We start from the raw sequence: 26,705 nt of genomic DNA, 5'->3' as shown, positions 1-26,705 counted from the left end.
GCACTGACCCATACCCCCCATCATCACATGTTTCCTAGTAACAAAATTGAAAAGAAGAAACACAGTTTGTGGTGAAGTGAGCACAGGCAACTCAGGAAATCCTGGGCTCTGTTGTCCTCACCCGGGAACAAATCCAGAGAAGCTCACTGAGTGAGGCAGACTCGGGGTTTGGGTCAGGAGCACTAGAAATCTCCAAAAGGTGGAGGTGGGCAGGAGAGGGGTCCTTCAGAAGTCAGTTTTAGAGAATTCTGCAGTCACAGAAGGAGCACAGCTACTGGGGGCTCATGGAGTAGGGCTGGAATTATTGAGGAGTGTGCAGGCCCTGCTCAAGATTGACTTGAGCCTCCACTGGAGAAGGAGGGACTTAGTCTGTCCCTCCAAGTCCCCACACTTTGTGGTGCATCAGCAGTGAGAGGAGGGAGGGAAGGAGGGTGCACAAGGCCACAGCATCTCTGATCCATCACCCTGGCAGTGCTGATTGGAAAGGAGAGGGGATCGATACGGAGCGAGAAGGTGTCGGCGTCAGGGATTCGTGGCTGTCAGGGGCTCTGAATGGGCCGGTGAGGACCGGGCAAAGCACTCTGGCTCTGCTAGGTGGGAAAGTGCTGAAGTGGCCACTTGCAAGGGGTGGGCGATTAATAGAATCAGGTTATAGCAATAGTGCAGTGTGTGTGTGTGTGTGCTGGACATGGGGGGAAACAAGCTCTGTCGGCATTTGCAGCTGAAGGCTGGCTGCAGAAGGGCTCATGGTCTGTAAAAGCAGGAGCTCCAAAGCACCTAGAGGCTGGAGATGGTCCAAGGCCAGGGAGGGGCCATGGCTCAGGAGCAGAGCCCCTGCTTTGCAAGCAGAAGGTTGCAGGTTCAATCCCCAGCATCTCAAGGTAGGGCAGGAAATATTCCTGCCTGAAACCCTGGAGAGCCTTTGTTGCCAGTCACTGGTGACAATACTGGGCTAGATGGACCAAGGGACTGACTTGGTATTTAGCAATCATTTTTGTCCCCAAGTTCCTCGTTGCACATTGTTCTGCTGTGTAGCTGCCCAATGAGGAGGCAGGCAAAGCTACCCAGCAGAAATATCTGGGCACAGATAAATGGCCAAGATTTCCTTCTGATAGTCAAAGCCACGGTAGCAACAAACATGCTCACAACCTCTTGCACACCAAACAACAACTCACAGTTACCCTAAAAAGTCTCATAGCTGTCCCACCCACTCACAACAACTACACATACATTATAAACAACAGTCCCATGCCTGCTCCCAGGCACAGACCTATCCCCCGCCCCCTTCCGCCAAATACTGATCAAACCACATTGCTTGATCTGTATTGTACACCAGAGACGAACACATTCCTTGGGAGTTGCAACCACTGCAAGAAACACTTGCAGCTGACATTACAGATGAAGACAGATATAATATAAAATAAAGCTCACAGTACATCTGGCTTTATGATTGTTATGCATATCTGCAAATCGAATGCTTGCTCAGTCCCTGAAGCTTTAGGTGGGCTGCCTGCCTGCCATATGAGAATGTGTATGCACTTATCTCTTCATATTTTTTCTTGCTAACTAAAATCCAAAGAGGACACTTTTTAAAAAGGCAACAAAACAAAACACAACACTGCTCTGGTAATGGGGGAAGGAGATTTTTTGGGTGACATCATGAAGAGAAAGCCAAGCAACACAGAGAGCGCAATGCCGGAGAAGAGCAAGTATGCCTGGACTGACTGCAGTCTGAGTGCTTCCAGACTACCTCCAGTGCTCTCAAAATATATTCCATGCAACTTCACCCTACATTTCCCTATTTATGTTTTATGAATATGTGTAGAGAAGAAGCCAGAGAATGTGGGACTTGGTAATGTTGGAAAGGCTCAGAAAAAGCATGCATAGATTCTAGAGAAGCTTGTAGCCCAGGAGGCTTTGTGAGATGTTGGACTCAGGAGAGTGGGGGTGTTTCTCCAAGTACTAACAATCAGAAGGGCATCATGTGGAAATTCCAGCTCTTTCTCCTTAATGGATTTTCTGCAGTATGAAAAAGGATGGAAGAAACGGTGGAAAAACGCAGGAAGGTTACAAGGGGAAGGCAGCATCGGGAACTCGTAACACTCCACAAATGAGGCCAGTAAATTGCACAATAAAAGCCTCATCTGGAAGCACCCACCCTTTAAACGTCCATATCACATGATCTCACACCATGCTGAATATGGGTTTGCTGCTCTGATGCGATATGAAAGAGTGGCTGTCGAAACAACCACAAGTTAGTTTAAATCACAATTTGACACAATCTTCTCAAACAAGTGTTATTAGGTCCCAGTGGCTGATGTGGGACTGGGTAGGTTGGAGTGTGTGTGTGTGTGTGTGTGTGTGTGTGTGTGTGTGTGTGGTGAAGGAAACCTATGGAAATTCTCACACCAATGAAAAGGAGCAGCAATTGTTGACAAGGGCACTAGGAAGGAAGCCCCCACCTCAGTGAGATGTGGCCACTGCCTCTGCTCCTAGATCCAGGTAAACCATATTGCAATATGTCACTGGTTAGGATTTCATAAAGAGAGAGAGAGAGAGAGAGAGAGAGAGAGAGAGAGAGAGAGAGAGAGAGAGAGAGAGAGAGAGAGAGAGAATAAATGCTAGGAAATGCTGAGTTTCATTTGCAAGCTAATTAGTCTAATTAACTCTAATTAACTCCCCACAACATGCAGCTCCCAAACCAATATGCTGGCTTATTCTATTTTTTTCTTTCCCTTATTACTACCAGAATGGTTCCTAAACTTGTGGGGTGGAGTGGGGGGCTGACTCTGGGCTAACTACCTAGCCACCCTGAGAGTCAGCAAGCCTGTGATGCTTCTATTTCAACTAATCTATTGGTTCTAGAGTGCATGATGCAGACAGTTGCCAGGGGAGACCTTTCCCAACCCTTCTCCCAGTGAGTAATGGTTTAGCCTTCAGTTTTAGCCTATCCCCTTCCAATCAATCAATGGGGAAAATCCTCTGTTTTTCCACCAGCTTCTTATTCCGGCCTCCTGGCTCCCATGTCCCAAAGGTTCTGCCTCCTGGCAATCTTACTGCCAGGTTCTACTGGTTCTACTTCAACCCTTTTCTTTTGTATTAAGGACAAGGCACAATACACAACCATTAACAGCCCACCATACATCTGTCTAAGATTGCTGTACCTTTGTGTTATAGCTGATAGTGTAATGAGGGAGACATGAATTCATTTGTGATGTAGATAAAAAGACAAGTCCCCCATGAACCTTCCCTTGAGTGGAAGACAAGCAGGATAAAAATATGATAAATACACACGTGTATAGGTTCATTTTGAGATGATGATGATAATGATGATTAATTAAATTTATATACCACCCCATAGCCGAAGCTCTCTGGGTGGTTTAAAAAAGTTAAAAACAGTGAACATTAAAAACAAATATACAAAATTCAAAACCATAAAAAGTATACAATACAAACAAACACAGACAATATCTGCCTAAACTATACTTACTAGTTTGTGGCATTTTAGTTGACCCTAATATGCCCTTACCTTGGCTTTTGTTCATTTGAAGAACAGTCATTTTGTACTTGAACTTAAAGTGCAGTTTCAAGTGCAAAAGGAGTCAGAATGCTGCAACCTTTCCCTGCCAATATCTAGGGTTGAATCCAGCACCGTAGTTTTCTGTATCCTCTCCTCCCGCCTGCGGTCACTTGCAGCCCCTCCAAATCTGCTCCAGAGGGTTGGTAGCCCACTGGAGGAGATTCGGAAAGCGCATGGGAGTTGGGGAGGAGAGGACGCAGAAGTCCCATTCTGCCAGCAGTATCCTTCTGCTGCTGAACCATGATGCTAGATCCAAGTTCTCCTAGAGTGATTAGAGTTGACTTGTGTCACACTTCCTAAAAGGTTTATTCACAACTGGCTTAATTAGCAGATCCATCAATTAAAGCTTTAGTTGTTTAATCTGTAAGGACAAATTTTAATGAGCCGGGTAGTATGTTAAGGGCATGTATTTTTAAAAGGCTATTTTGGATCTGGTGAAAATTTTCAGGGTTGGGCCCTCCCATTGGGCAGAGTGAGGTGGCTGCTTCAGGCTGGTCATTTTGGGTGCCATGAAAGGGGAGCAAATTGTCCGCTATTTAATTCACTACTGTTGCATTTTTACTGCCTGGAAGGTGCAGGGAGAGAGACTTGGAAGACTTTCTGCCTCACATGCCCAAACAATATGACTGGCCTTAGCTACTGTGTACCTTGACTCGGGGGTGGTAGTGGGTGGACAGGGCTGTCCGTTGCTTTTCTGTCTCAGGCAACAAAATGTCCTGGGCTGGCCCTACATGTCGGATACAGGGGATGAAAAAGAAAACATTAAAGATGGCCTCTCCTCCTGATAATGAATGGCAGCTTTTCTTTGTTAAACTGTAAGCTATCACAGCCTTCAGTTTCTGAATCAAGCAGCAATACTGATGTTCTGGAAATGCATAATTAAAAAAAAGTTTAATTGGTTAGTCAGTTAAAGGGGAGATGATTAATCAACTAAAGTGATTTAGGACAGCCCGAGAAATAATAATGTACCCAACATCCATGACATGGCAGCAAAAAAGCGCTTCTGCACTAAGAAGCAGTGCTATATAAATGCTTAACTATTTTATCCTTTACTGCTGCGATGGGGCAGGGGAGGCATCCGATGCTGGAGGCTGCCCAACCAGGGCCTGATGCTTTGGAGTCCCTGTGGCTCAGTTGGAGAATGTGTTCAGCCCCTTTGGCCATTGCTTGCTTGAAAGCTGTGAAGAACCCCTACAGCAGACTTCCCCAACCTGGTGCCCTTCAGGGGTTTTGGACTTCAACTCCTATTAGCTCCAGCCACCATGGCCACTACCCAGGAATGCTGGGAGTTGTAGTCCAAAACAACTGGAGGGGCACCAGGTTGGGGGAAGGCTGCCCTGCAGGCAAAGGATGACACAAGGGCTTTCATCTCTGCTGGCAGGACCAAAGCTAGACGAGGGCAGTGGGAGCATCCTGCAAGCTACAGAGGTGAATGGAGAGGAAGCAGTGCTGGGAATGGAAATTGAGGGAAGGCCTGGTTCCTGGGGCCCTGGGAAGTTTTAGCGGTGCCAAATCCCAGAGCAAGGATTTGGGCTGTAAGATCATTCTGTTTCTCCGCATCTTCTGCCCTAGCCTGGTCTACATTATAGATTGCTTCAATCTTTCTCCTCTGGTCCTTGTCGGAACTGAGCATATGTATTTCCCAAATAATATCATATCTCGGTCTCTGCCTGGTGTTTACATCAGCCCCACCACTGAGGTTGCTCCTCCTCAGACTTGCTCTTCAGACTGGCTTCTCTGCCAGAGATTGCCTCATTCCTTGTAGAAGGTGCCCAATGCCAGGGATTACATTCTTGCAGGATCTTATCCAAGCTCATCCAAAAGCTTGGATTGGATCCCTGCTGATTCAGTGCAAACCCCATCAGTAATGGATGTGCATCTCAGCTACAGCAAGAAGGTTGCTCAGAGCTGGCGGAAGCTCTCCAAAGACGGTGTAGCTGAGAGCCAGCTGGACCTCTCTGGATTCCGTGAGAGACCTGGCAGGGAGAAACCCAGGCTAGGACATAGTAGGAGGGGGCTTTAAAATGGGCTGGGACATTCCTCTGAACTGCGACTCCATTGATTTCCTAATGCATGGCACTAGATGCCCAACTGCCTGAATTTGCCATCACCACCTCCTTTCGAGAATTCTTACAAAGGCAAGGCAAATAGAAAACAAATCAAAACATGCAGCATCTGCAACTCCAGATACTCTTCCAGAATGGCCAACAAGCAAGTACTACTGAGGAGGGAGGGGTCTAGGAATTTGCACGGACTAACATTGTGCCACTGGGCATAGAATTCACAGAATCTAAGTATCTTGCACAGACTACGAACTGTGGATTTGTTCAGAGCAAGTTGCTGGCATTCATGCCTATGGAGAAAAACTTAAACCATGCAGGCAGTTTCTACAAGCTCACAAAAGTAAGCGTGAGTTTCCCAGGGAGAAGGGGAGTGGGCCATCTGCATAGCACAATCCCTTTCCACAGTCCTGTTGTCTGTAAACATACGAGTGCTAGCCTTCCTTCACTCTATTAGTCTAGTCTGTCAAAATGTTTGCATTACTCTCCTGCCCCCAATTTACCACGTTAAACTTCTTAATTAATGATAACAGCTGAACTGAAGCGCTTTGGGTTGCAGAATTTTAATGCTACAAGGTCTAGAGTGAGAATTAAAGAGGAAAAGAGAGCCTTATCAAACATAAACATCTGTTTTCTCATCCAATGTGACAAAGTATAGGAAATACCCTGCTTCAAAATCTGAAGCTTGACCAGAGCGGTGCTTGGAAAGCAATTGGATTCCTCATCAGGAAACGGGGGCAGCAGAAGTGGCATACGCCCCAGGGGAAGATTAGGAAGTTATCTGCTTGATGCTCTCCTATCAATGGGCACCTTGCCATACTAATACTAATAATATATTGCTGTTGAGCAGGTACAAAATCAGTTTCTCTGAGTGCTAATCATACATTCGGTTCAGGACTAAGGAATGGCCACTCAGGTTAGGATTCCAGGCAGGCTGGAGTCCAGCTTGCTCTTATTTTAGAAGCAACCTGATCTCTAACGTGAGAGGGAACTGTGCTCCAGCCTGCCTGGAATCCTGACCTAGTCCCTCAAGTATATGGTTAGTGCTTGGGGAAACCAATTTTGTATACGCTCAACAGCACTCTTTTTAAAAATTACACTAGCCCTTTGCCTGTTGATAAGAGGGCATCTAGAAGGTGCCCTCTTCGCCTTCACAAAACTGGACTTAGAGAAAGGCTGCTTCCATAATGAATGAAGTGGGGGATCCTTCAATTTCGGAGAGAGGCAATTCCAGAAAGCCACTCCCTGCAACTGCTGATGCACCAGTGTCATAGGGATAGTTGTGTTGGGCCAAGGGGCACAATAAAAGGAAGGTTCTGTCTTGGCCCAAAGCCTTCTTTCAAACGAATGCTCACGCACATGCACACATGCCTGACCAATCCACAGGAACAGCTTGAAGCAATTTGGGGTAGAGAGATGGGGGAGAGGGTTCTCTCTCTTCCTTTGCACCTTAAAACTCTTCAGCCAAGTGGTTGTGTCTATGGTGTAGGGTGAGGCTGGGCCTTTCCCTCATTACTGAGATGTCAATTCTCAAGGCTGGTCTTTGGTGTGTTTGCAAGTGTGAGCAACTCCTACTCTGTCATGAGTTTGTTCCTGCCTGAACTCCATGCGACTGAGCAACTTGTGGAGTGGCTGCCACCACAATGCAAACAGAGGGTTGTGTGGGCGTATGTATGAGTGTGTCTGGTCCCATCCCTTGCATAGATGTGATGGAAGGTTGGCAGGGAGGGAGAAGCACAGGACTGTTTTCATCCCAAAGCCCTTAAAGCTGTAGTGGCAATAGCTCAGTCAGGTCTTTGTTGGGAGACAGCCAAAAATTCCCACCCTGGCCAAGACCAGCCTGACTGAACCACTTCTATGCCTTTTGCCTGGGGACGATGTTGCCTCTCCTTGTGAAGACAGGCTGCCTCATCTAAGGGAGGGAAGGTACTCCTCCCTTCCTTGGCCACAAATATCAGAAGTTCAACATGACATTAAGGGGAAAAAACCTTCTTCTTTTGGGGTCTTCCTTTAGATGGTGACTAATGGCAACCATGTGATTTGTAATTGAAAACTTCCTCTCTTGGCAAGGCTCCATAAAGTTAAATGAAATAGTGCCAACTAGTGGTCCATGATCAACTAGTGGTCCTACAATAATTTTAAATAGTGCATTATCTCCGATCTTTTTTAAAAGCAAAATTATCGTGGGAAGCCATATATTTTATTTATTTTATTATTTTATTTATTACATTTTTATACTGCCCAATAGCCGAAGCTCTCTGGGTGGTTCACAAAAATTAAAACCATGAAGAACATAATAAAGCAACCAACAATCTAAAAACACAAATACAAAATACAGTATAAAAAGCACAACCAGGATAAAATCTCGCAGCAGAAGTTGATATAAGATTAAAATACAGAATTAAAACAGTAAAATTTTAATGTAAGTTAAAATTAGTTGTTAAAATACTGAGAGAATAAAAAGGTCTTCAGCTGGCGATGAAAGGAATACAGTGTAGGCGCCAGGCGGACCTCTCTGGGGAGCTCATTCCACAGCTGGGGTGCCACAGCGGAGAAAGCCCTCCTCCTAGTAGCCACCTGCCTAACTTCCTTTGGCAGGGGCTCATGGAGAAGGGCCCCTGTGGATGATCTTAAGGTCCGGGCAGGTACATATGGGAGGAGGCGTTCCTTCAAATAACCTGGCCCCAAGCCATGGAAGATGTCCTAGAGGTTGATGGCACAAATGTCTGTGAGTGGCCAATCATGATCATACAATAAATCATGTAGAGAAGCTCTAAGAGACATTAGGGTCAAACTGTCATGCCCAGAGTCATACATATACCTACACGCAAATATCACAAGCCCCAGGGCTAAACTCTGGGGTTGGAAATAAGGTTGATCATGAGCCGGACCTGAAATCAAGGCACTTCTCACACTCCCTAGTAATTCTCCACTGGCTGGGGGCCTTTACTATCTTTAATTATTATCTGGATGAATATGACAAGACACGAAATCAAGAACCTTCACTCAGGAAAAACAGAATATTATGTTGGCACACATCACCAGACAATATTAGCCAGGCTGGGATGCTGCGCATGGTGATGGCACAACTCTGCACACTTCATTCAAACAGAAAAAGATGGAACCTGTCTGAGAAAAAGACCATTTATTAAATCCACCAGTTTTAACTAGTTCCTACTAGTTAAAGCAGCAACATCATCACTGTCACATATGCCTCTCCAGTGGCCCCAACTCAATTCCATCCATAAAGCAAATGCTGCAAATGAGCAAAAAGAATTGATAGATGCCAAAGGGGAGACTATAAACATTAGGGTTTGCTCTCTGGATTTGTCAATGAGATCAGGGTTGCATATCAGAGGTAGCAGAAGTATTAATTTATTTCATTTTGTGTAAACTTGTGTAAGGTAAAAATCAGGGTAAATCCCCTTGAATTTAAAGGGTGCTTCCAGACAAGGCTTTTATCATGCAGTCATCTTGCCTCATTCACAGAATTTTACAGGGGTACAGACGCTGTTGTCTTTCACTGGTAACCTCCAAAAAAAATTAGAAAATGTTAAGGAGGAAAAGATGGGAAAGGTGTACAATGTATTTCAATCGGTAGGGCGAAAAGGCATCTGTCTGGAAGCACCCTAAGAGTGAGTATGGGTGAGTATCCATATTTCTGGCACAAGAAGACTTGTGATGTTGGTTTCAGAAGTTCTGATAGTGGGTGTGCCTATACAGGAATTGTACTCTATGAGTGTGTGCAACAGACACAAGCTGTGTAAGTTCAGAGCTGACAGCATGTGTTTGCATGTGCAGGAGCCAACTAGCATCAGCGGGTGTAACTTTAAGTGAATGTGTGCAAACAATGCACAGTCGTGTTAGTCTGAGTGGAATATGTATACACACACACACACACACACACACACACAGAGAGAGAGAGAGAGAGAGAGAGAGAGAGAGAGAGAGAGAGAGAGAGAGAGAATGAGAATGATCCCACCATTACAATTCTTCTTTCTTCGTTATAAGAAAAAGAAATCCTTCCTGTTGTTAACCAATGTGGCCTAAATAGCTAAATAATCACTAACTCACATTTAATCTTCTCTCTCTCTCATCTACTGCTTTCTCACTATCTCTTTATTAAGGGAAAGCTGGTTTGCAACATAAACCGAAAACGTAGTGGGGACAAAATCAATTAGCAAAACCTGCTATATTAACATGTTTTTGAGAATTTGTTGGAAAACCATTGAGTGAAAAATATTTTCTTTGGCCCCAGCTGTGCCTGTTACCTAAGCGCTGCTTCATGGGTGAAGGGCCCGGGGAGCAAACAGGATGGCAGCTAGGCTGCGATTGTCAAAAGTAAAGAAAAATGAAAGGGGTGAAGAGGAAGCAGCAAGGATAGATAGATGAATAGGAAAGGATTTCACCGGCAACAATGTGGTTAGTGATGAAGGAACATTTATTCTCTAGAGATGTTTAACCTGGCGACACCATTTCCCCCCTCCTCCAAGCTGCCTTTAAGCTATGGCAATTTTCTGTTCTGCAAAGCACTGTCATTTTAGAGATGCACTCTGCTTGGGGTGACCCAAACGCTCTACAGGATCCTCAGCTGCCTTCAGACTTCAAACGACATGTGGTGGCATGTGAGCGTAAATTTAACATTAGCTTTGACCCACTCTGCAAATGAGCGCACATTAACAGAGTCACCCGTCGGCTAAAGAACCTGCTGTACACATTACCGGATATCCAGGGCGTTTCATGGCGGGGCTTGCACCGACTGGGGCAACGGGAAGGCTTCTTGCTGCAGAAACTGCTCAGGATTTTATTTTATTTTTCGTCTTTCTTTCCTAATGAGGCTGAGGGCAGCTTTTGAACACTAAGCAACTCAGCAGGATGTTGGCAATCTCTGCCGATTATGCTGCATGGCAAAAGGATGCTGCAATTATAGCAACCCCCTCAAATAGCTTTGTGGCATTTCTACACCCACCCCACCCCTGCCTCTGAAGTTATCTCTGATTTAACTCAGCCACTGCCCTGCAATGGACCCATTTTTCTTTTTGCACAATGGGGCTCACAAACCCTTCCTACTACCTGCACCCAGCAGGAAAAGACAGCTCAGTGGGTATTTTTGGCATGTCTGGCAGGTGATGGCACACCAAACAGAGACCTGCACAGCTCAACTCCTGAGGGGCTGGGATAGAGGCAACACAGCATAGCTGGTCTTGGTAACTGCAAGACCAGAGCTGGTCTTGGTAAGGTGGTAGCTGGTCACCCTAAAGCCTCAAAGGGAGTTGGAAGTTTCCCAGGCCTTTGGATATTCATTGGTTTCCAAACAAACTGTTTTGGAGACACACAACAAAATATTAATACGTCACTTAGCAAGCCCAAGAATGGACAAGAAACAGGGGTATTATTTCTAATGAAACTGAAATAGAAGCATATCCTGCCTGTTAATATGGCTTCTGCTCTTTTCTCTCAAGAGATAACTGGTGCTCAGGTGTGTGTGTGTGTGAATTATGGGAACCAATGCTATATTGCTTTACCACATCCCTACTCTCATACTCCCCTTGTTAGGATAGAAGAAATATACAAAGCAATTAGAATGGCAGCTGAATTTAACAAACACACTTGTGAACCTTACTTCAAAATTCACAAAAGCAGATAATCACAAAAGGATTGTGTAAATAACTAACCTTTGAATTTGATTGCTATACTTCGTTGATTTGTTATCCTTTCAGTTAAAAAAAACCATAATTCTACAATGGGCTTTGTTGCGTGGGTCACCTTGTGTTGCTGGATGAGTACATCTTAATAATTTAAAATATATGGGATTAATTAATATTAAAGCAATTCAACTAAAACTTTGGCTTTACTAGGGGTTGAATAAATCAAACCTAATGAGCCAAATGTTCAAATTTTATTCGGGCAGTGGTAACACCCAATTTGTTTCAGCCCTGCCGTTTACTAGTGGTGTTCACTGCCAACAAAGTCTGGAAATTCACATCAGCATTCAGCCTGGTCATTAGACACACAATAATAATCTTTAGCTCCAGCTACAAAGGCCTACATATTCTGTCTATTTCTACACATGCAAACAGATGTCACCAATCTATTTAAAATAGAAAGCATTATATGTGCATAATTAATGCCTACACAAACATATATGTAGGCATCCATTGTAAAAGCACACTGATTTATTTAGTCCCACACCTGTTACTTATCTATACATAGACAAATTCCCATTAGCCAAACCTCAGCTTCCAGTTTCTTAAATCCATTCTGAATCCCCCTATAATGCCATATCAGTATAAGAATTACACACTTGCTAATAAATTTATGTAAATATTTTGCCTGTGTCTCTCCACTTCCAAGGAGACCTGATAAAGTACTATATTATACAAATATGTACATGCATCCATTCAGGCACACACCAACACTGTCAAGCTATTAACAAGGGCTACGGAAGGAGAAGCGGATTGTTTATTATTGTTGTTGTTGCTGTTGTTGTTGCTTACAGTAATAGGTAAGGGGGGTACTTTGAAAACCTAATGGGTCCATGGGAGATAAAAGGGCACTATTGTACCAATGGACCCTTTTGCATTTAATATCCATGAATTTATACACAAATGTTAAAAATGCACGAATACAGCCCTGTTATGACAGGGCATTTTAGTAAAATCACTGTTCAGGTTGAGGCAAAACGTTCACTTGTGTTTTCACTTTTGGGTGATAAATCTTTTTTTTAAAAAAACACACACACATAAATTAATGACATATCCTCACAGTCACTGTGTTAGAGAAATAGTCCATTAAATGCAATATCCTATCTTGGTCAATAAAATATTACCTGATTGTAAGGAACCCACAGATCAAATATGGAATGTTTGAAATGGGTATTGACTGGTCTTACCCTACTCATGAAGCAGTGCAGTTGGCAGATATGGGGCTTCATTAAAGGGTGCTAAATGGTCAAAATAACTAATTATTCTAAGGGCATAGGTGCGAGGGCACTATTTGCATTTTCAGTCACAGGTGCCTGAATGTCTTGGGCCGGCCCCTGAAATGCAGCCATCTTGTTGTCAGCACCCAGCTTCTGCCAATCATGTTATGAGTTAGTGATAAACTGATTGTGACTGTATACCCATGAACATCTGTTGTGTGGTGGTGGGCCTTCATAACACGGATTAGGTAAACAATGGTTAAAATGCAAGTTTTCCACCTGGCTGAAGTTTGTTTATAGGCCGTGCTCCCTGGAAAGCAGAGTTCTCAGGCAGGCTACACACTGCAAAATGTGGTTCCTAACATCCTATATAATATTAGATAACAGGACTCAGAAGTGGACTCTGCCTGGGGCAAGGTTAAGGACAACATCCAAGCCTGCAGGTACTCTGAAATCCCTAAACGGAACCATGAGATACAGCAAACATGGCAGAGAGCCCACACTCAGCCACATGCAGCAAGGCCTCAAAGGAGCCAACCCTAGAACAAAATGGGGGGCAGGAAATGTACACCCGTGCCACAAACTGCAGCTTTTGCCCAGGTCTATCTGCAGGCCCTGTACACGCACATCTCTTGCTTTTGCCTCTTACATTTTGTCTTTTTTACATTCTATTTTAAATTAATAGGAATTTTAGGTGCAGGGCACTGACTCCTACCAAATGTGGGAGAGGAGATATTTTGGCCAAACCCCAAAACAAAACACTACCCTCAAACAAGTCACCCACTTGCCTTAAACATAGCCTCCCTTCTCTCCAGTACCTGAAAATCTGCAACCAAAGTACAAGAGGCTTGGAAAAAGCAAAGAGGGAGGGGAGGCCAGATAAAACTGAAGAGGTTCGAAAAAGGCTAGGGAAATGAAGTTATTCGGTGAAGCCTCTCTTTCCCCTAAATTCCTCCGTGCCGGTGTTGTGGGCTCTAGCCACTCATTTAATGAACTCGCTCGCAATATTTCCTTGCCCGGTCTAGGGGAAATGCAATAAGCACCACGCTAAACGTGTCCATGCAGCTTTGCTGAAGTGTTAGCAGCCGAAGTGCTACGCAGTGCGACCAAAAGCAGGAACCCAAAGGGATTCCACTAAGAGAATACCATCACCACCATCACCCGTTTTAATCATCTTAGCCCAGACTGCCTTCTAGTTCAAAACAAGAGAGATTCCCACAGTCTCCCCTCAAGCATTCATAAATCCCTCATGCAACTGATTGGAACGGAGGGATATTTTCTGAATGAGTCTTCCTTTTCTCTGGGAGTCCCAAGCACAAGGAGGAAGATAAAAGAATTTAAAGGAAAATTCCCCCATCCAGAATCTCCTTTTTTCCCTTCTTCTTCTAATGCAGGTGAGGATAACATTCTGGGTTTCTGATCAACACATGCTAAGCTCAGAGGACACCATCTTTCAGAGAATTCCTCTTTTCTAGACAGTGCTGGAAGGAAGAAGCAGTGGCCTCACTCTGCAAAACTTGAAGAAGTCCTGGATCTGAGCTATCTTGTCCCTGCCTCTTTGAAGCCCTCCATACAAAGATTTTAAAGAATTAGCCAAAATAACAACCACCTTCTTTCTTTTGCTTAAGATCTTAGGACAAGCCAGCAGAACCCCCTCCGCCCCAAAGCTGGTTGGCCACGTAGACCACTTAGTGCCAGCGGTTAGGATGCCATGAATTTTTTAAAAAACCCTTTGAGCGCAAATGGAAGGGTTAGCACAGCTGGGAGATGGGGATTTCCGATGCTGCAAAGAGGTTTTTGAAGCAACGGCTTCCTTTCCTCTGGAGATCCTAGGCAAGGAAACATGTGCAGCTCCAGCACCACAGTGATGAAGTGAAAGGAAGTGCAGTGGTGCTGCTGGCGGTGATGGCGTGGGCATGGCACTCCGCCTCACCTCCCCCACCCCCACCCCCGGGAGAAGTTAAGGAACTAGACTCACATTGCAGCGAGATTCTTCAGCTAAGGGAGACACGCCTGGGATTCAGCTGGCAATACCAAAGCTGGCTGGAAATTGGTTTGCAGCACTTTGGAGGGCCAAGTTGAGACAGACAGATTTATATTTTAAATGACTTCACTCACATACATATAGAAAAAGTCACATCCAACCACCCTGGGGGCATAAAATCTAACTGCAACAGAAAGGAAACTGGAACAGAGGAAGGGGGGGGGAAGCAGAAACAAAACCATATACATACCATTCGATGACACAGATTATATTCTGAACAAAGATCCCTACAAAGAGATTTCGCCGGTGCCATAAACATACATGTTCTCTCTATATGCAACATATTCACCCATTTGTCTAGAAATGCCTTTCGCAAAGCGGAATATAGATGCACCCACATTAGCAATGTGAAAGCCCAGGAAAGTGTCCTTTCCTTGATCTCGGTGCCACAACAGCATGTCAGCCCCTCCGCAGCCAGACGACACACAGGTGCTACCCGGGAACCCTCCGCAACTCATGTGACAACTAAGGAAAATGGGCATGCCCTTCGGGGGAACCGGGGGAGAAGGGGTGGCGAAAGCCCTGACCTTTAGCTCCAGGGAGTCCCAGCCACGTGTGAAACTGGAGGCACAAAGAGGCGGACTTACCTGCTGGAGGTAGAGGAAGGCCGGGGGGCAAGGCAGAGAGTGCGGAAGCAAGGCTGAGTTGGAGACCAGGAGGCAGCCGGAGTTCGCCATCGAGCAGAGCATGTGTTGCCGGCAAGCCCAGGAGCGGCTATGCTGGCAGCTCCCTCTGCTCTCAGACAGACCCTCTGCTTCTTCCCTTCACAGTACTTGCTTTTTCTCCGTGTTTCCCCCCCCCCTTCCTTTTGGCAGCTCCCCCGTGCGGAGCTATTTAAGAGGGCTCCATTGGAGGAGCTGCATGCTGTGCCCTCCGCTCAAACAGAGAAGGAGCAGCGTGCAGGCTGAGAGTCACTTGGTGCCATTAGACGAAGCCGCTGAATGAATGCATGGTCTGCAAAGGGAGTGTGTGTGTGCGCGCATGGGGTGGGTGGGGGGAGAGAGCAGGGGAGGGGGAGAGAGGGTTGAGAGGCGGGGGAGTCCCCTGTGCATTCAGACATCAAACAGCTCACTGCGAAACCAAGAAAATCCGGAACAGCTGAGCCTGCACTTAACCCCTCACCTGCTGAAGCTCTGCCTCTTGCCCTGTGATAAATAGGCCACCAAGCAAGCTTTGACACTGGGGTGCCCAGCTCAGGCCTGCTGCCTCATCTTGCGTCAGCCCAGAGAAATGAGACTGAGGTCTTGAGGGAATTCGTTCACAGCGATATCCACACTTCCAAAAGGTGCTTCTCCACCCCACCCCCACCCCAAATTCCCAGGGGAATGATAGGCCCCAAGCACATGGTACCCAACATAGAAATCCAGCAACCCACATGGTCAGTCTAGTGTCTTTCCCTTCTCTCTCACGCACGTATACAAACATGTGTCCAAATATCATGAATAACTTGTTAAGACGCATTGGCTGACATAGGAACTTGAATAGCCCCCATACAATTAGAAATAACTCTATTTATCTGGAGAAAGACAGACGGAGAGAAAGACCTGGATTTTCACACGCAAAGGCCTTACATGCTCCGCGTTCAGACACGGATTTGCACACCTACAGGCACGCACACATTATTGTTGCATGCCAGGCCTACACAATGGAAGCCAGCTGACCTCTCCCGAAATATGAGCAGAATTTGGCAGAGATGCATTTGCTAGATTATTCCTGAGTGCTGGGTAGCATGTCCCATAGGAGAGCAAATAGATCTCAGCTCACTGCACAAAGTCGGCTCCCAGCAGATTTTGCAGGAACACGAAAATATTACTTTTGGCTTTCCCACTAGAAGGCCTGCACTGTCTGGGAATCTTCCTGTCCAATGTATGGGTCCTTTGGAGCTGCCAGGAGGCAGGACTGAGTGTGTTTTAATTCTTTGGCCCTTGGCTGCTATTTAGGTAGGTCAGAATGCGGCAGTCACATCTCACACTCATCATTCAATTTGCACATGATCAGGCTTTAGGAACACCAATATCTCTGCCCCCCACTCTAGTTCTATAAAAGAAGTGGCTGGATGTTTTCCCCACCCACTGAAATGTTTTTGGCATGCTCCCTATTTGCTACCGGGGTAAGATGGGACTGGGGTGGTTGTGGTGGCGGCAGTAGACTGATAGCAATAGGACATATACTAGGTAACATACTCCTTTGCAAGGTCTGGGAATCAAGGTGAGCCACAGAAGCTATTAGTGACATAGAAGTTGCAGTCTTACTTAAATAATATTTCCCTCCTTGCCCCTTTAAATGTATATGGGTCAGAGGACACACGGAACAGTGGCAGATGTAGGTATTTTAGTGTTGCCAATTTTTTATTTTAAAAGAACTGGCCTCTGAACAAATGCAGAGTGCCTATCAAGGGAACACACTTCCTCAAGCCCTAGTACCAAAAGCCTCTGAGCATGCACGAAGTACCTTACCCTTGAAAAGAGAACCAGCACCTGCTTCAAAACACAATCCAAGAGAAGAGGATATAAATTCACAGGGTATGGCTCCATGCTCTGATACTCGAAGGTGTAGGATACGCAACTCGCATAAGTTGCATCAGAATATTGTATTGATGTCATCTGCTGCTTCTCCTGTCACTCACAGTGCTACTGATGCTACATAAATTTGCACCTGTTTGAATTATCCAACTCCTGCTGGACAGGAACCCAGCACTTTAAGATCTGCAGTGAAGCTTACGCAGGCACATGGAACAGCAAAGTGAGAATCTATACCTTGTGGAAATTCTCCCTTCAGTGTAACTTGCACACATTTTCCTCTGAATTTACATCCACCTTGTCTGAGATCTCCAGAGGATTATATTCTGCCCAGGACACCAGAATTCTGGGTAGGTGATAATCCTCCTATCATGAAGCAGGCTGAAGTGCCAGCATCAAGTAGCGGAACAGGAGGAGCGGAAAACTACAAGAGCTCTGCAGTTGGAAGAACGGAAGCAGCGGCAGCAGCAAAGGGTTAGGGTTAGGGTGCAAGGCGGTGGGGACAGCAGTGCATGTTCTCTCCTGCCTCAAGCGGTGAGAGACCTTGGGCCAGGGCTGCACGCCTATGAAGTTTCTCTGTCCTCGTTCCCTCCCTGCTCACTAACTTTGAATTACATACAGATGCATTTACATATGTACATCAATAATAATAATAAGTAAAATAAAATTCTCCTTGCCACTTGGCAGGACCAGTTGCTCAATAAATAATTACATGTGCACGGGGGCGAGCAGTTTCTTATTGTGCAACTACAGTTGTACATCCTGAGTTGAGAGCCCAATTTTGGGGAAAGACTGCTGTGAAGCCTTTGCTGCTGATCAGTGACTTCACAGTGATATTTAGTAGGGGTGTGATCCGCTCCGATTAGGGGCGTAGAAGCAGTAGCGGATTGGCCTGCTCCGCCTTACCCAGAGGCAGAGTAGGAGCGGACCGCGGACCCCTAGAAGCAAGGCGAAGAGAAGCGGCCATTTTCGGAGCGCTCCGGTTTCCGCGGAGCGCTCCGATCGCCATCTTGAAAACATTTCGCCATAGGATTGCATTGCGGCAAATAATCACGGATAACTACATTCTTTTTGAAGCTATCGTTCTGGAAATTCTTGTGCTCAGAGAGTCGTGGATGGGGGTCATTTTGAGACCACTCTCACCTCTCTGCGTCGTGCGGGTCGCGTGCTATATTTTTTTGAAAATCGGGTCAACCGCGCGGCTCAAATGGCGTTTTTGGCTTTTCGCCCATAGGATTGCATTGCGGGAAAGACTCGGGCATAACTGGGTTGGTTTTTAAGCTATCATTCTGAAAATTCTTGTGCACAGAGAGTCGTGGATGGGGGTCATTTTGAGACTACTCTCACCTCTCTGCGTCGTGTGGGTCGCGCGCTAGAATTTTTTAAAAAATCAGCGGGAAAAATACCTTTTTCAAAGGGCTGAGGGGCAGAGTCAGCTCCCGGTCATGATCACATGATCCCAAAGTTAGAGGAGGGCATAGGCAAAACGGGTAACTTGGGATTCTGGGAAACTTCTCTTTCTTCATCTGAACGGACTTTTCCCAGTGTTTTTTAACACAGTAGCCCCACCAAATGCACAAACACAACCTGAAATCATATACTAAGCCAAGAATAAGAGATAGAAACACAGCACTGCTACCCACCCTAACTTTGGGGAACAACTGAAAAGATGTGGTGCAAGGGGATGAGCTCCCCTAGGGCATCTCATCGTGGACGTGCCCCCACTCTCTCCTGCACTGGAAGGCCATTAGAGCCTTCCAAAGAGAGTAAAACGGTGGAGCAATGCCTATCATGAGTCGAAGTGAGCGTTCATTTCTTAGTGGTGGAGCGATGCCTATTATGAGTTGAAGTGAGCGTTTACTTCTCAAGCTCAGAGCTGTTGGTGAAGCAATGGCTGTCTTGAGTTGAACTGGCAGCTACTTCCCCCTCCCCCGGGCACGTCCCCCTATTGCTGGTAAAAGACAGATATAGCCTTTTTAAAAAAAATTCTTCTTGCTGTTTATTGAGCAACACCGCTGCTTTTAATTCCACCCCTCCTTTGTTTATTTATTTATTTATTCCATTTTATATGCATTACTGGCTTATCCTTGGCTCACTTCCTTATGCCCCCAGAAATGCCAGCTGCATGCCTGCCTGCCTGCCTTCCCTCCCTCCTCCCCTGCCCACCTCGCGGGGATGTTGTGTGTGTGTGGCTTTGACTCAGGGGAGAAGTCCTTCCTGCGCTCACTTGGAGTTTTGGAAGTTCCAAATTTTGCAGGTTTAAGCCCCGCCAAAAAACGGGATGATGGGACTGCCTTGAGTCTCGGCGTGCGGCGTATGTATCCCTGGATAAGCTGTCATGGTGGTGAGTTTGAGGTTTTTTTTTAACGTGCAAAATTGACGGAGCTATGGAAAGGGGTGTTGGATTTTCATAAATTCCCCAAAAATCAGGGGATGATGGGACTGCCTTGAGTCTCGGCGTGCGTATGTATCCCTGGATAAGCTTTCATGGTGGCGTGTTTGAGGTTTCTAACGTGCAAATTGACGGAGCTATGGAAAGGGGTGTGAATGGGGTGCCCGATTTTCAAAAATTCCCCAAAAATCAGGGGATGATGGGATTGCTTTGAAACTTGGCGTGCGTGTGTATACCCCCATGAGGTGTCATGGTGCCAAATGTGAGGTTTCTAACTTGAACAGAAAAAAGTTGTATAATTTTTTAGCTTTCAATGCAAGCCTATGGGGGGGGAAAACGGAGCTCCGATCCGGATCCAGAGCTCCGAGCGGAGCAGAGCGGAAGTGGGCGGAGCGGGGGCGGGGCGGAGCGGCCTGATCCGAAAAATGGCGGATCTGCAAGTGAAGCGGAGCGGGGGGGTCCGTGCACACCCCTAATATTTAGGATAGTCAGAGTAATAAGGAGGGACTGAGAAATCTTGTGGAAGTTTAATTGGGGTGGGTGGGGATGGCTCGGGTGGGTGTCTTGCTGTTTCTGAGGGCTAATAACCAGTTCACAGCCCAGCTTGCTTTTGGGCAACAGCTATTGTGTTCGTGTGATAAGAAGATTCTATCCATGACAGCAGATAACTGATAGCCATGTCACAGAGTAGTCACATCAGAAAATCTGGTTGCATGGATTGATTTATGCTTCAGGATTTCTAATGAACACCTATCCCAAGGGATCATAGGAAGTAACAAAATGTCACCCACAACTTACTAAAATTAATAAGATGCCAATGAAATATAAAACACGGTTAGCGGGCACAAGTGAAAACCTTTCCAGTGAGTTGAACCTCAGCTATTAAAAGCTGGCCAAAGAAGGCTGCCTCATCATCCTTCCAACAAGTGTTTGGGTTCAGACAGTGGGGAGTTCTCAGGGAAAGGAAACCCAACACTTGTGGGGAGGCCACAAAGAAAGCCGATGACTCATCGTAGGGATTTGTTGCGTGGGTGGCGCTGCCCTGAGGTCACGGAGCCTGTCTCTCAGGTGCCTGTCAACCCCTCGGCTCCATGGCACACCTGCAGGCCTTGGGGGAAGGCCAGGACTTTTATGCCCATTATACAGAGGTGGTGGCTTGCACTGAATAAAAGCTCCCCCAACTTCCAAGCCAGCCTTCTGAACCCCGTGGCCCAGCTGTTCTGACTGCACTGCAGGGCCCAGTTTAAATGCTCTGGCCAGCTGCAAAGCCACCTGTGCTAGGCTCCGCTGCGCAGCATAAACGTGAATCCTGCATTCAGTTCAGCCAAGACGTGGGGTACACTGCAATTGGGCTGCCTTCCAAGGCTCAAAGGCAGAATATTCCCTGCCAGGCAGAGATGATTCTAAGTGAGTTTTATTGGGTGATTCTTCCTGGTGCAGCAACCATCTGAAAAATGCGGAGCATAAGAACAGGGACGTGAATTGTTCTCATATCTGACTCCCCCCCCCCCACTATACACACACACACACACACACCTATAGCTTTGTGTGTCCCTGCTTCTTTTCACTCAATTTTGGGTCTTATGGTGGCTCTATGTAAGTACCACATGGACATGGTACTGATATCTGGTGAAAATATGTTGGCGCAGCTGCAATTTGTGCGTTTTTAGACAAACAGGATACAGCCACTTTCAGATTTGCAATATGGACAGAAGCTGCCATGAGCCTCAGTACCTCGGCGGATCTTCTCAGGAAATGATGCAGAATAGCAGCTTTAGTGAAGAGCAGTTGGAGGCTCCTTAGTAGCCTCCACATTTAGGGATCACAGGTAAATTAGAGATTCATGGGTGTTGCTCTTGGTGCAAAGGGATATATGGCAGAAGCCACAGAGAGCTAAAGACATGCCAGGCATTGCCCATTCTGAGCATAGATGGGGATCTGGAAAATGGCGCTTTAATGGGGTCGGTGGGTTAGGTCACAGATCTACAGTTACCCCTATATGCCAACTCCTGTCATCAAAAAGGAGACTCTTCTTACACAGAGGATCTGCCAGATACCTCAGGGAGGGACTGTGGCTCAGTGATAGAGCACCTGCTTTGCATGCAGAAAGTCCTAGGTTCAATCCCCGGCCTCTCCAGGTAGGGCTGGGAAGGATTCCTGCCTGAAACCCAGGAGAGCTGCTGCCAGTCAGTGTCAACAATATCACGTTAGATGGACTGATGGTCTGAGTCCATATAAATCAGCTTTATGTGTTCTTCAGGGAGTCTGGCCTGCCTTCTGGTCACCATCCCATGGTAACTGTACAGTCACCTACAAACTCTTCACATGATGGCCAGAACAATGCCATGGTGCCACTAAAATAAAAAAGACAAACTTTCCCAAGGGGGAACATATCTGTCAGTATTAGGAAAACAGATTCCCATCCTTGTAGTTCAGCAGAGCTTTGGGAACAAATAAAAATGAATAAATAGGAGACAGCACATATCATCGGAGTATACTGGATCCACAAAGGGACTTGAGTGTCATCTATGTTGCTTGAATTAAGGGGCTGCCTATAAATTATGCCATTCATTTGGCATAATTTTCCAGACACAACAACTCCCTAAAACAGAACTTTACAGTAACAATGGCCCTTTATATCCAGGGCTCAGCCAAAATTTGTTCACACCATGACCCTCTCCTCTGGAGGCAGCAGACAGGATATTCTGAAACTACACTGAGCTTTAGATCCTGGCTTCTTCCACGGCTGAGGAAAGGGATAGGAGCGTGTCCCTAACGCACTAAGCCTTCACTTAGACGCTGAGAAAGCAGCAAGGAGTTTCATGACTCTCTCAGTGCCTCCAAGGCTCAAGTGCAGCGTCAGGGAAAGCCCCTGACATCCTCCCATGCTTCTGAAGTCACCCTGGCAACACAGAGTGTCCTCATACTTCTCCAGGCACAAAATAAGAGAAGGGCCTCTCCTTCAATCTTTTCTTTGATGGGAGTGACAGATGTACACACTAGTGTTGAGCTCCCAAGTCCGTGCCCCACCCCACAGTCTAAACTGTAACTCAGTTTTTACCCAAATCCTAATCACGCCTTTGCTGCTGCCCCTGTGCTCCCATTGGATGGCAAAGGGATCCATTCTGTTCCTCCTCGCAATAAGCAGAAATCCCGTGATGGCACAAGGCTGCGCTGTAGCCAAGGAATCTGCTAGGACTTGGAGTTCTAGACATCTGTACAACTCATGATAAATATACGTTCATTTTCTGACACCTCACACTAATACTAATATAACACAATGTCAAAGGCACATAAGAACAGTGTAATTTGGCAGTAAGTGGGCCTGTGAATCTGACGTCGACACAGTAATTCTGATAAAACAAATATACCCAGTATAGATGTGGGGTGTGTGTGTGTGTGTGTGTGTGTAGGGTGGCAATAAATTGAGGAGATTTCTTTCTGCAGACTCTCCAAACCATATTCTAGAGCAGGCAGCAGTCAAAACAATCTGTCTGAACAAAGGAGAAGAAGAAGAAACACTCTGTCAGTTCCCAAGAAAAGTATGGTGGGGAGTGAAGATAGTCTCTTTCCTCAAGCCTCCTTGCTAGCCATAGCCTGCATAGTCTTCAGGTTCCACTTCCCCCAAAATAAAACGCTTCACCACTCCAGTATGTCTACACTAATCTGCTCTTTGGTGAGATATCTCCCAGCATGTGCCAGAAGCCGGTGATCCCAGCTGTTGCTCCTGTTTAGGGCTCTCAGACAATGTGGGGGACATCTTTCTTGCAGGATTGCTACTTGACACAGCAAGCTGGTTCAATGACTTGCACAAACGTTCTTTCATTAGGGAGTCTCCTGGGCTGCTTTTCAGGTGGCATCCTGGAGCCCTTCATTGCCAGCAGATATGCTTATGAGGAAGCCCTAAGACTGGCATGCTGAGGGGATCTGCTGGCAAGGAAGCACCCCGACGCCCCACGTGGAGTGATAGGTTTGAATGCTCCCTTGCCAGCGGATCTACTTGCATGGAATGGCCACCCCACTTGCCTGTTGCTCTCGCCCCAGTTTACTTCTCTGTATGCAGACTGCAAATGTATAAAGAGCAACAATAAAGAAGGACAAGTGAGGATGAGTGAGGGAGAAAATCAAAACGAAACGAAACACATCACAGCAGCATTCCCCCATCTCGTGCCTTCTTTGCAAGCTTACTGGTTATCCTCTTCTACCCTGCAGTTGAAGCCGTTTCCCCTCTCCTTCATGAAATCTCAACCCTAAAATTACTTCTTCCTTGATACTTGTTTTGCAGTCTACCACCATTCTCAACACTCCTTTGCTGGCCTCTCCCCTCCACATTTCTCTTGCATTGCCCTCTAGAAGATTGCTATATTCCTTCTGCGTTCTGTACAGTTGACCCCTGCCCAAGTCATTTTGCTGGTTCTTAGGTGCATCGTGAGGTCCATGAAGTTCATCCTGGGATCCCATGTGGAGTCACAGGTAGGACAGGTGTTCACCATGAAGATGAATAAGCTCCCCCCTCAAGCATTCCAGTCAAACATCAAAACCCCTCAAGGGAGGTGGGATTGAGTGTTTGAAAGAACATTTAAAGTGCCCAAACTCAATCCTGCCAGTCCAAAATTATCCCCAAGGGGAAACGCTTGCCTTGGGAGCTACAATGGGAAACGAAGCAGTGGCATGGATGGCTCCTTCCAAGGCGGGAGATGCCCACCAGGCCTGCAGTCCTTCCCATGTGCTCCTTTCTAAATGGAAGCTGACACGCGAGCATGGTGATGCTGACAGCAGCTCTTTTCTGCAAGGACACTGGAATACTAGAACCCGGGGTCATCCCATGAAGCTGATTGGTGGGAAATTCAGGACATATAAAAGGAAGTACTTCTTCACACAGCGCATAGTTAAATTATGGAACTCTCTACCATAAGATGTAGAGATAGCCACCAATTTGGATGGCTTTAAAAGGGGGGTTGGATAAGTTCCTAGCAAAGGCTATCAATGGCTACTAGCCCTGATGGCAATGTGCTACCTCCAGTATCTGAGGCAGTAAGACTGTGTGCACCAGTTGCTGAGGAACATGGGTGGGAGGTTGCTGTTGCACCATGTCCTGCTTTATTGGTCGCTGGTCAACAACTGCTTGGCCACTGTGTGAACAGAGTGCTGGACTAGATGGACCCTTGGTCTAATCCAGCATGGCACTTACGTTCTTATGCTTGAAACCACCACGATTCCTGGCAGAAAAAGGCACTAGTAGCATCTTCTTCTTCAGGAAGAAGCACAGAGGAAAGATACTGTAGGTCCATCTTTGAAGGCATTACTGCTGCTTGCTAACCCATCCTGATCCCCAAGAGAAGCTCTTTTTCTTAGGGAACCAGGATGAGGTGGGCTGGGTGTCTGTGCAAGTGGAATCAAGGTGGCCAGCTTACTCAAGCTGTGCAGTGCTGCCCACCCCAATCCTGATCTCAGAGTGGGTTGCCTACACAAGCCCCCCTATTCGATTTATTGTAACATCCCTTAGTCACAGAACATACTGGGGAGGGGCAGCACTTGGAACGGTGCACAGCTGCATTTAGTGTGCTCCAGTTTCCTCAGTATCGTCGCACGCGATCCTGGGGCAAACTGCGTAGTGTTCGGTTGCTACTAGTGCAGTCAGATTGGCCCTGCGTACAGCTGGAGCTGTATTACGGTAAATATGAAAGAGTTGGCAATTTTTTTTTTGAAGATGTACAGCAATCATTCTGGAACAGAAAAATCATTCTAGAGAGATTGTTCGTGGCTAGAAATCTTTATCAAAATCTACCAGCTGCCAATTGGCAGCCAAGATTTCCATGGAGGCCGTGTCCCTCTAGTTTATTTTTCTGTACAACACATGCGACTTCTGTATCTTTCATGTACTTAGCTGAATCCTATCTTCTCCATAAAATGGCTTACTTAAATCGCATGTGTTTCTGATTGTTGCTGAGCACTTAACTTGGCTAGTACTGACGTTATCCTTCATAGTTTCTTCCCTGTGGGAAGCTGTAAAGTGAGCAAGATACGATGGCATAACTGCTTTCCACATGTGTGAGTATTCAGATGTGCTTTGTTAGCCTTCCCATGCAAGAGGCTCCCTCCCACCTTAAGCTAATATCAGTCGGCTTTCATAACAAGTTTAGATACTGGGATATTTGCACTGAGGAATCAATGCGATGCTATATTGCAGAAAAACACATCTAGATAAGCGTTGAGCAACTTGTTCCTATGCATATGCAGCCTTCCCATTTACATTTCTAAACGGCAGACTTCGCTGCATTTAATGTAATTTAAACGTACCATTTTCTCCAACAGGGTGGATGGCAAGCTGTGGAGAGTGTGCATTTCACACTTACTTCATAGCATTTTAATTCTGAAATTGTTGCCCCTCGAAGAGGGGAAATTGAGACATCACTTGCAAAACTTGCATATGTGCTTAGAAAAGGAACAGTTTGAAACTTGGGCGTATTGGGGTATCTTTTTATTTCCAACCCCTTTACCATTATAACCACCACATCTACCCCACCCTGCCCAATCCTAAGAGCTCGCTTGCAAAATGGAAGCTGAAATGGTTCTAACAAGGGCTGCACAGTACAGGGTTACAGGTGCCCCAAGGGCCTTATGTTACTCTCTCTCTCATTCTCTCTCTCTCTTTTATTGAAAGCCTGAACATTCTTTGCCTAATTAAGGCTGCTGCCTTTGAGCTTATGCACCTGGATCATGGGACAGAACACCTTGCGGTGGCAGGGAGCCAAGAGAGGGTAGCCTTCTCTCAGGACCACAAAGGAGCTTAGCATGACCTTGGCTGCAAAGGGCACATTCAGTCACAACTCTGGGGGGCAGCCAGGACATAGGACAGGTGGCTTCCCAGCAGGCAGATGGCTTTCAAGAGCAATTATGTCTAAGTTGGCAGAACGGAGCATGGTTCAGAGCCTGGGACTCTGCAGGCACCCGAGCCACTCGGCGAAGGAGATGTGCGAGGTGGCAAGATCTACGGAGAAACTCCCCACTTCACAGACGTGATGCCCCCTAGGGCCTGGTGCAATGCAATACACTCTGTGGAGTTTCTCTGGGATTCCTCCTTGCTTGCTTGACTCAGTGTGCTGGCTCACATCCCTCACACAGAGCATATTTTACTGAGCATTGCCTCTGATTACTTAATTCTCACCTTCAAACTGTTTGTGAACA

At 46.3% G+C, this 26,705-nt stretch overlaps 1 protein-coding gene across 4 annotated transcripts in view; it reads right to left on the bottom strand.

The window, feature by feature from the left end:
• Nucleotides 1-26,705, bottom strand: part of RBFOX3 (RNA binding fox-1 homolog 3) — a 100,576-nt gene that overhangs the window by 51,188 nt on the left and 22,683 nt on the right. For 2 of the 4 annotated variants that reach the window (XM_063123199.1, XM_063123201.1), the window contains exon 1: nt 15,194-15,344. The exons of the other annotated variants lie outside the window; for them this stretch is intronic. In XM_063123199.1, the coding sequence (XP_062979269.1) occupies nt 15,194-15,295 (102 nt within the window). In that variant the 5' untranslated portion in view covers nt 15,296-15,344. Of the gene's footprint in view, nt 1-15,193; nt 15,345-26,705 lie in introns of those variants that run through there. 4 annotated transcript variants of the gene reach the window in all.

Source organism: Elgaria multicarinata, chromosome 3 (assembly GCF_023053635.1).
Source record: "Elgaria multicarinata webbii isolate HBS135686 ecotype San Diego chromosome 3, rElgMul1.1.pri, whole genome shotgun sequence".
Classification (NCBI taxonomy): Eukaryota; Metazoa; Chordata; class Lepidosauria; order Squamata; family Anguidae; genus Elgaria; species Elgaria multicarinata.
The sequence above is the reverse complement of the archived record's forward strand: the minus strand, read 5'-3'. Positions and strand labels throughout refer to the sequence as shown.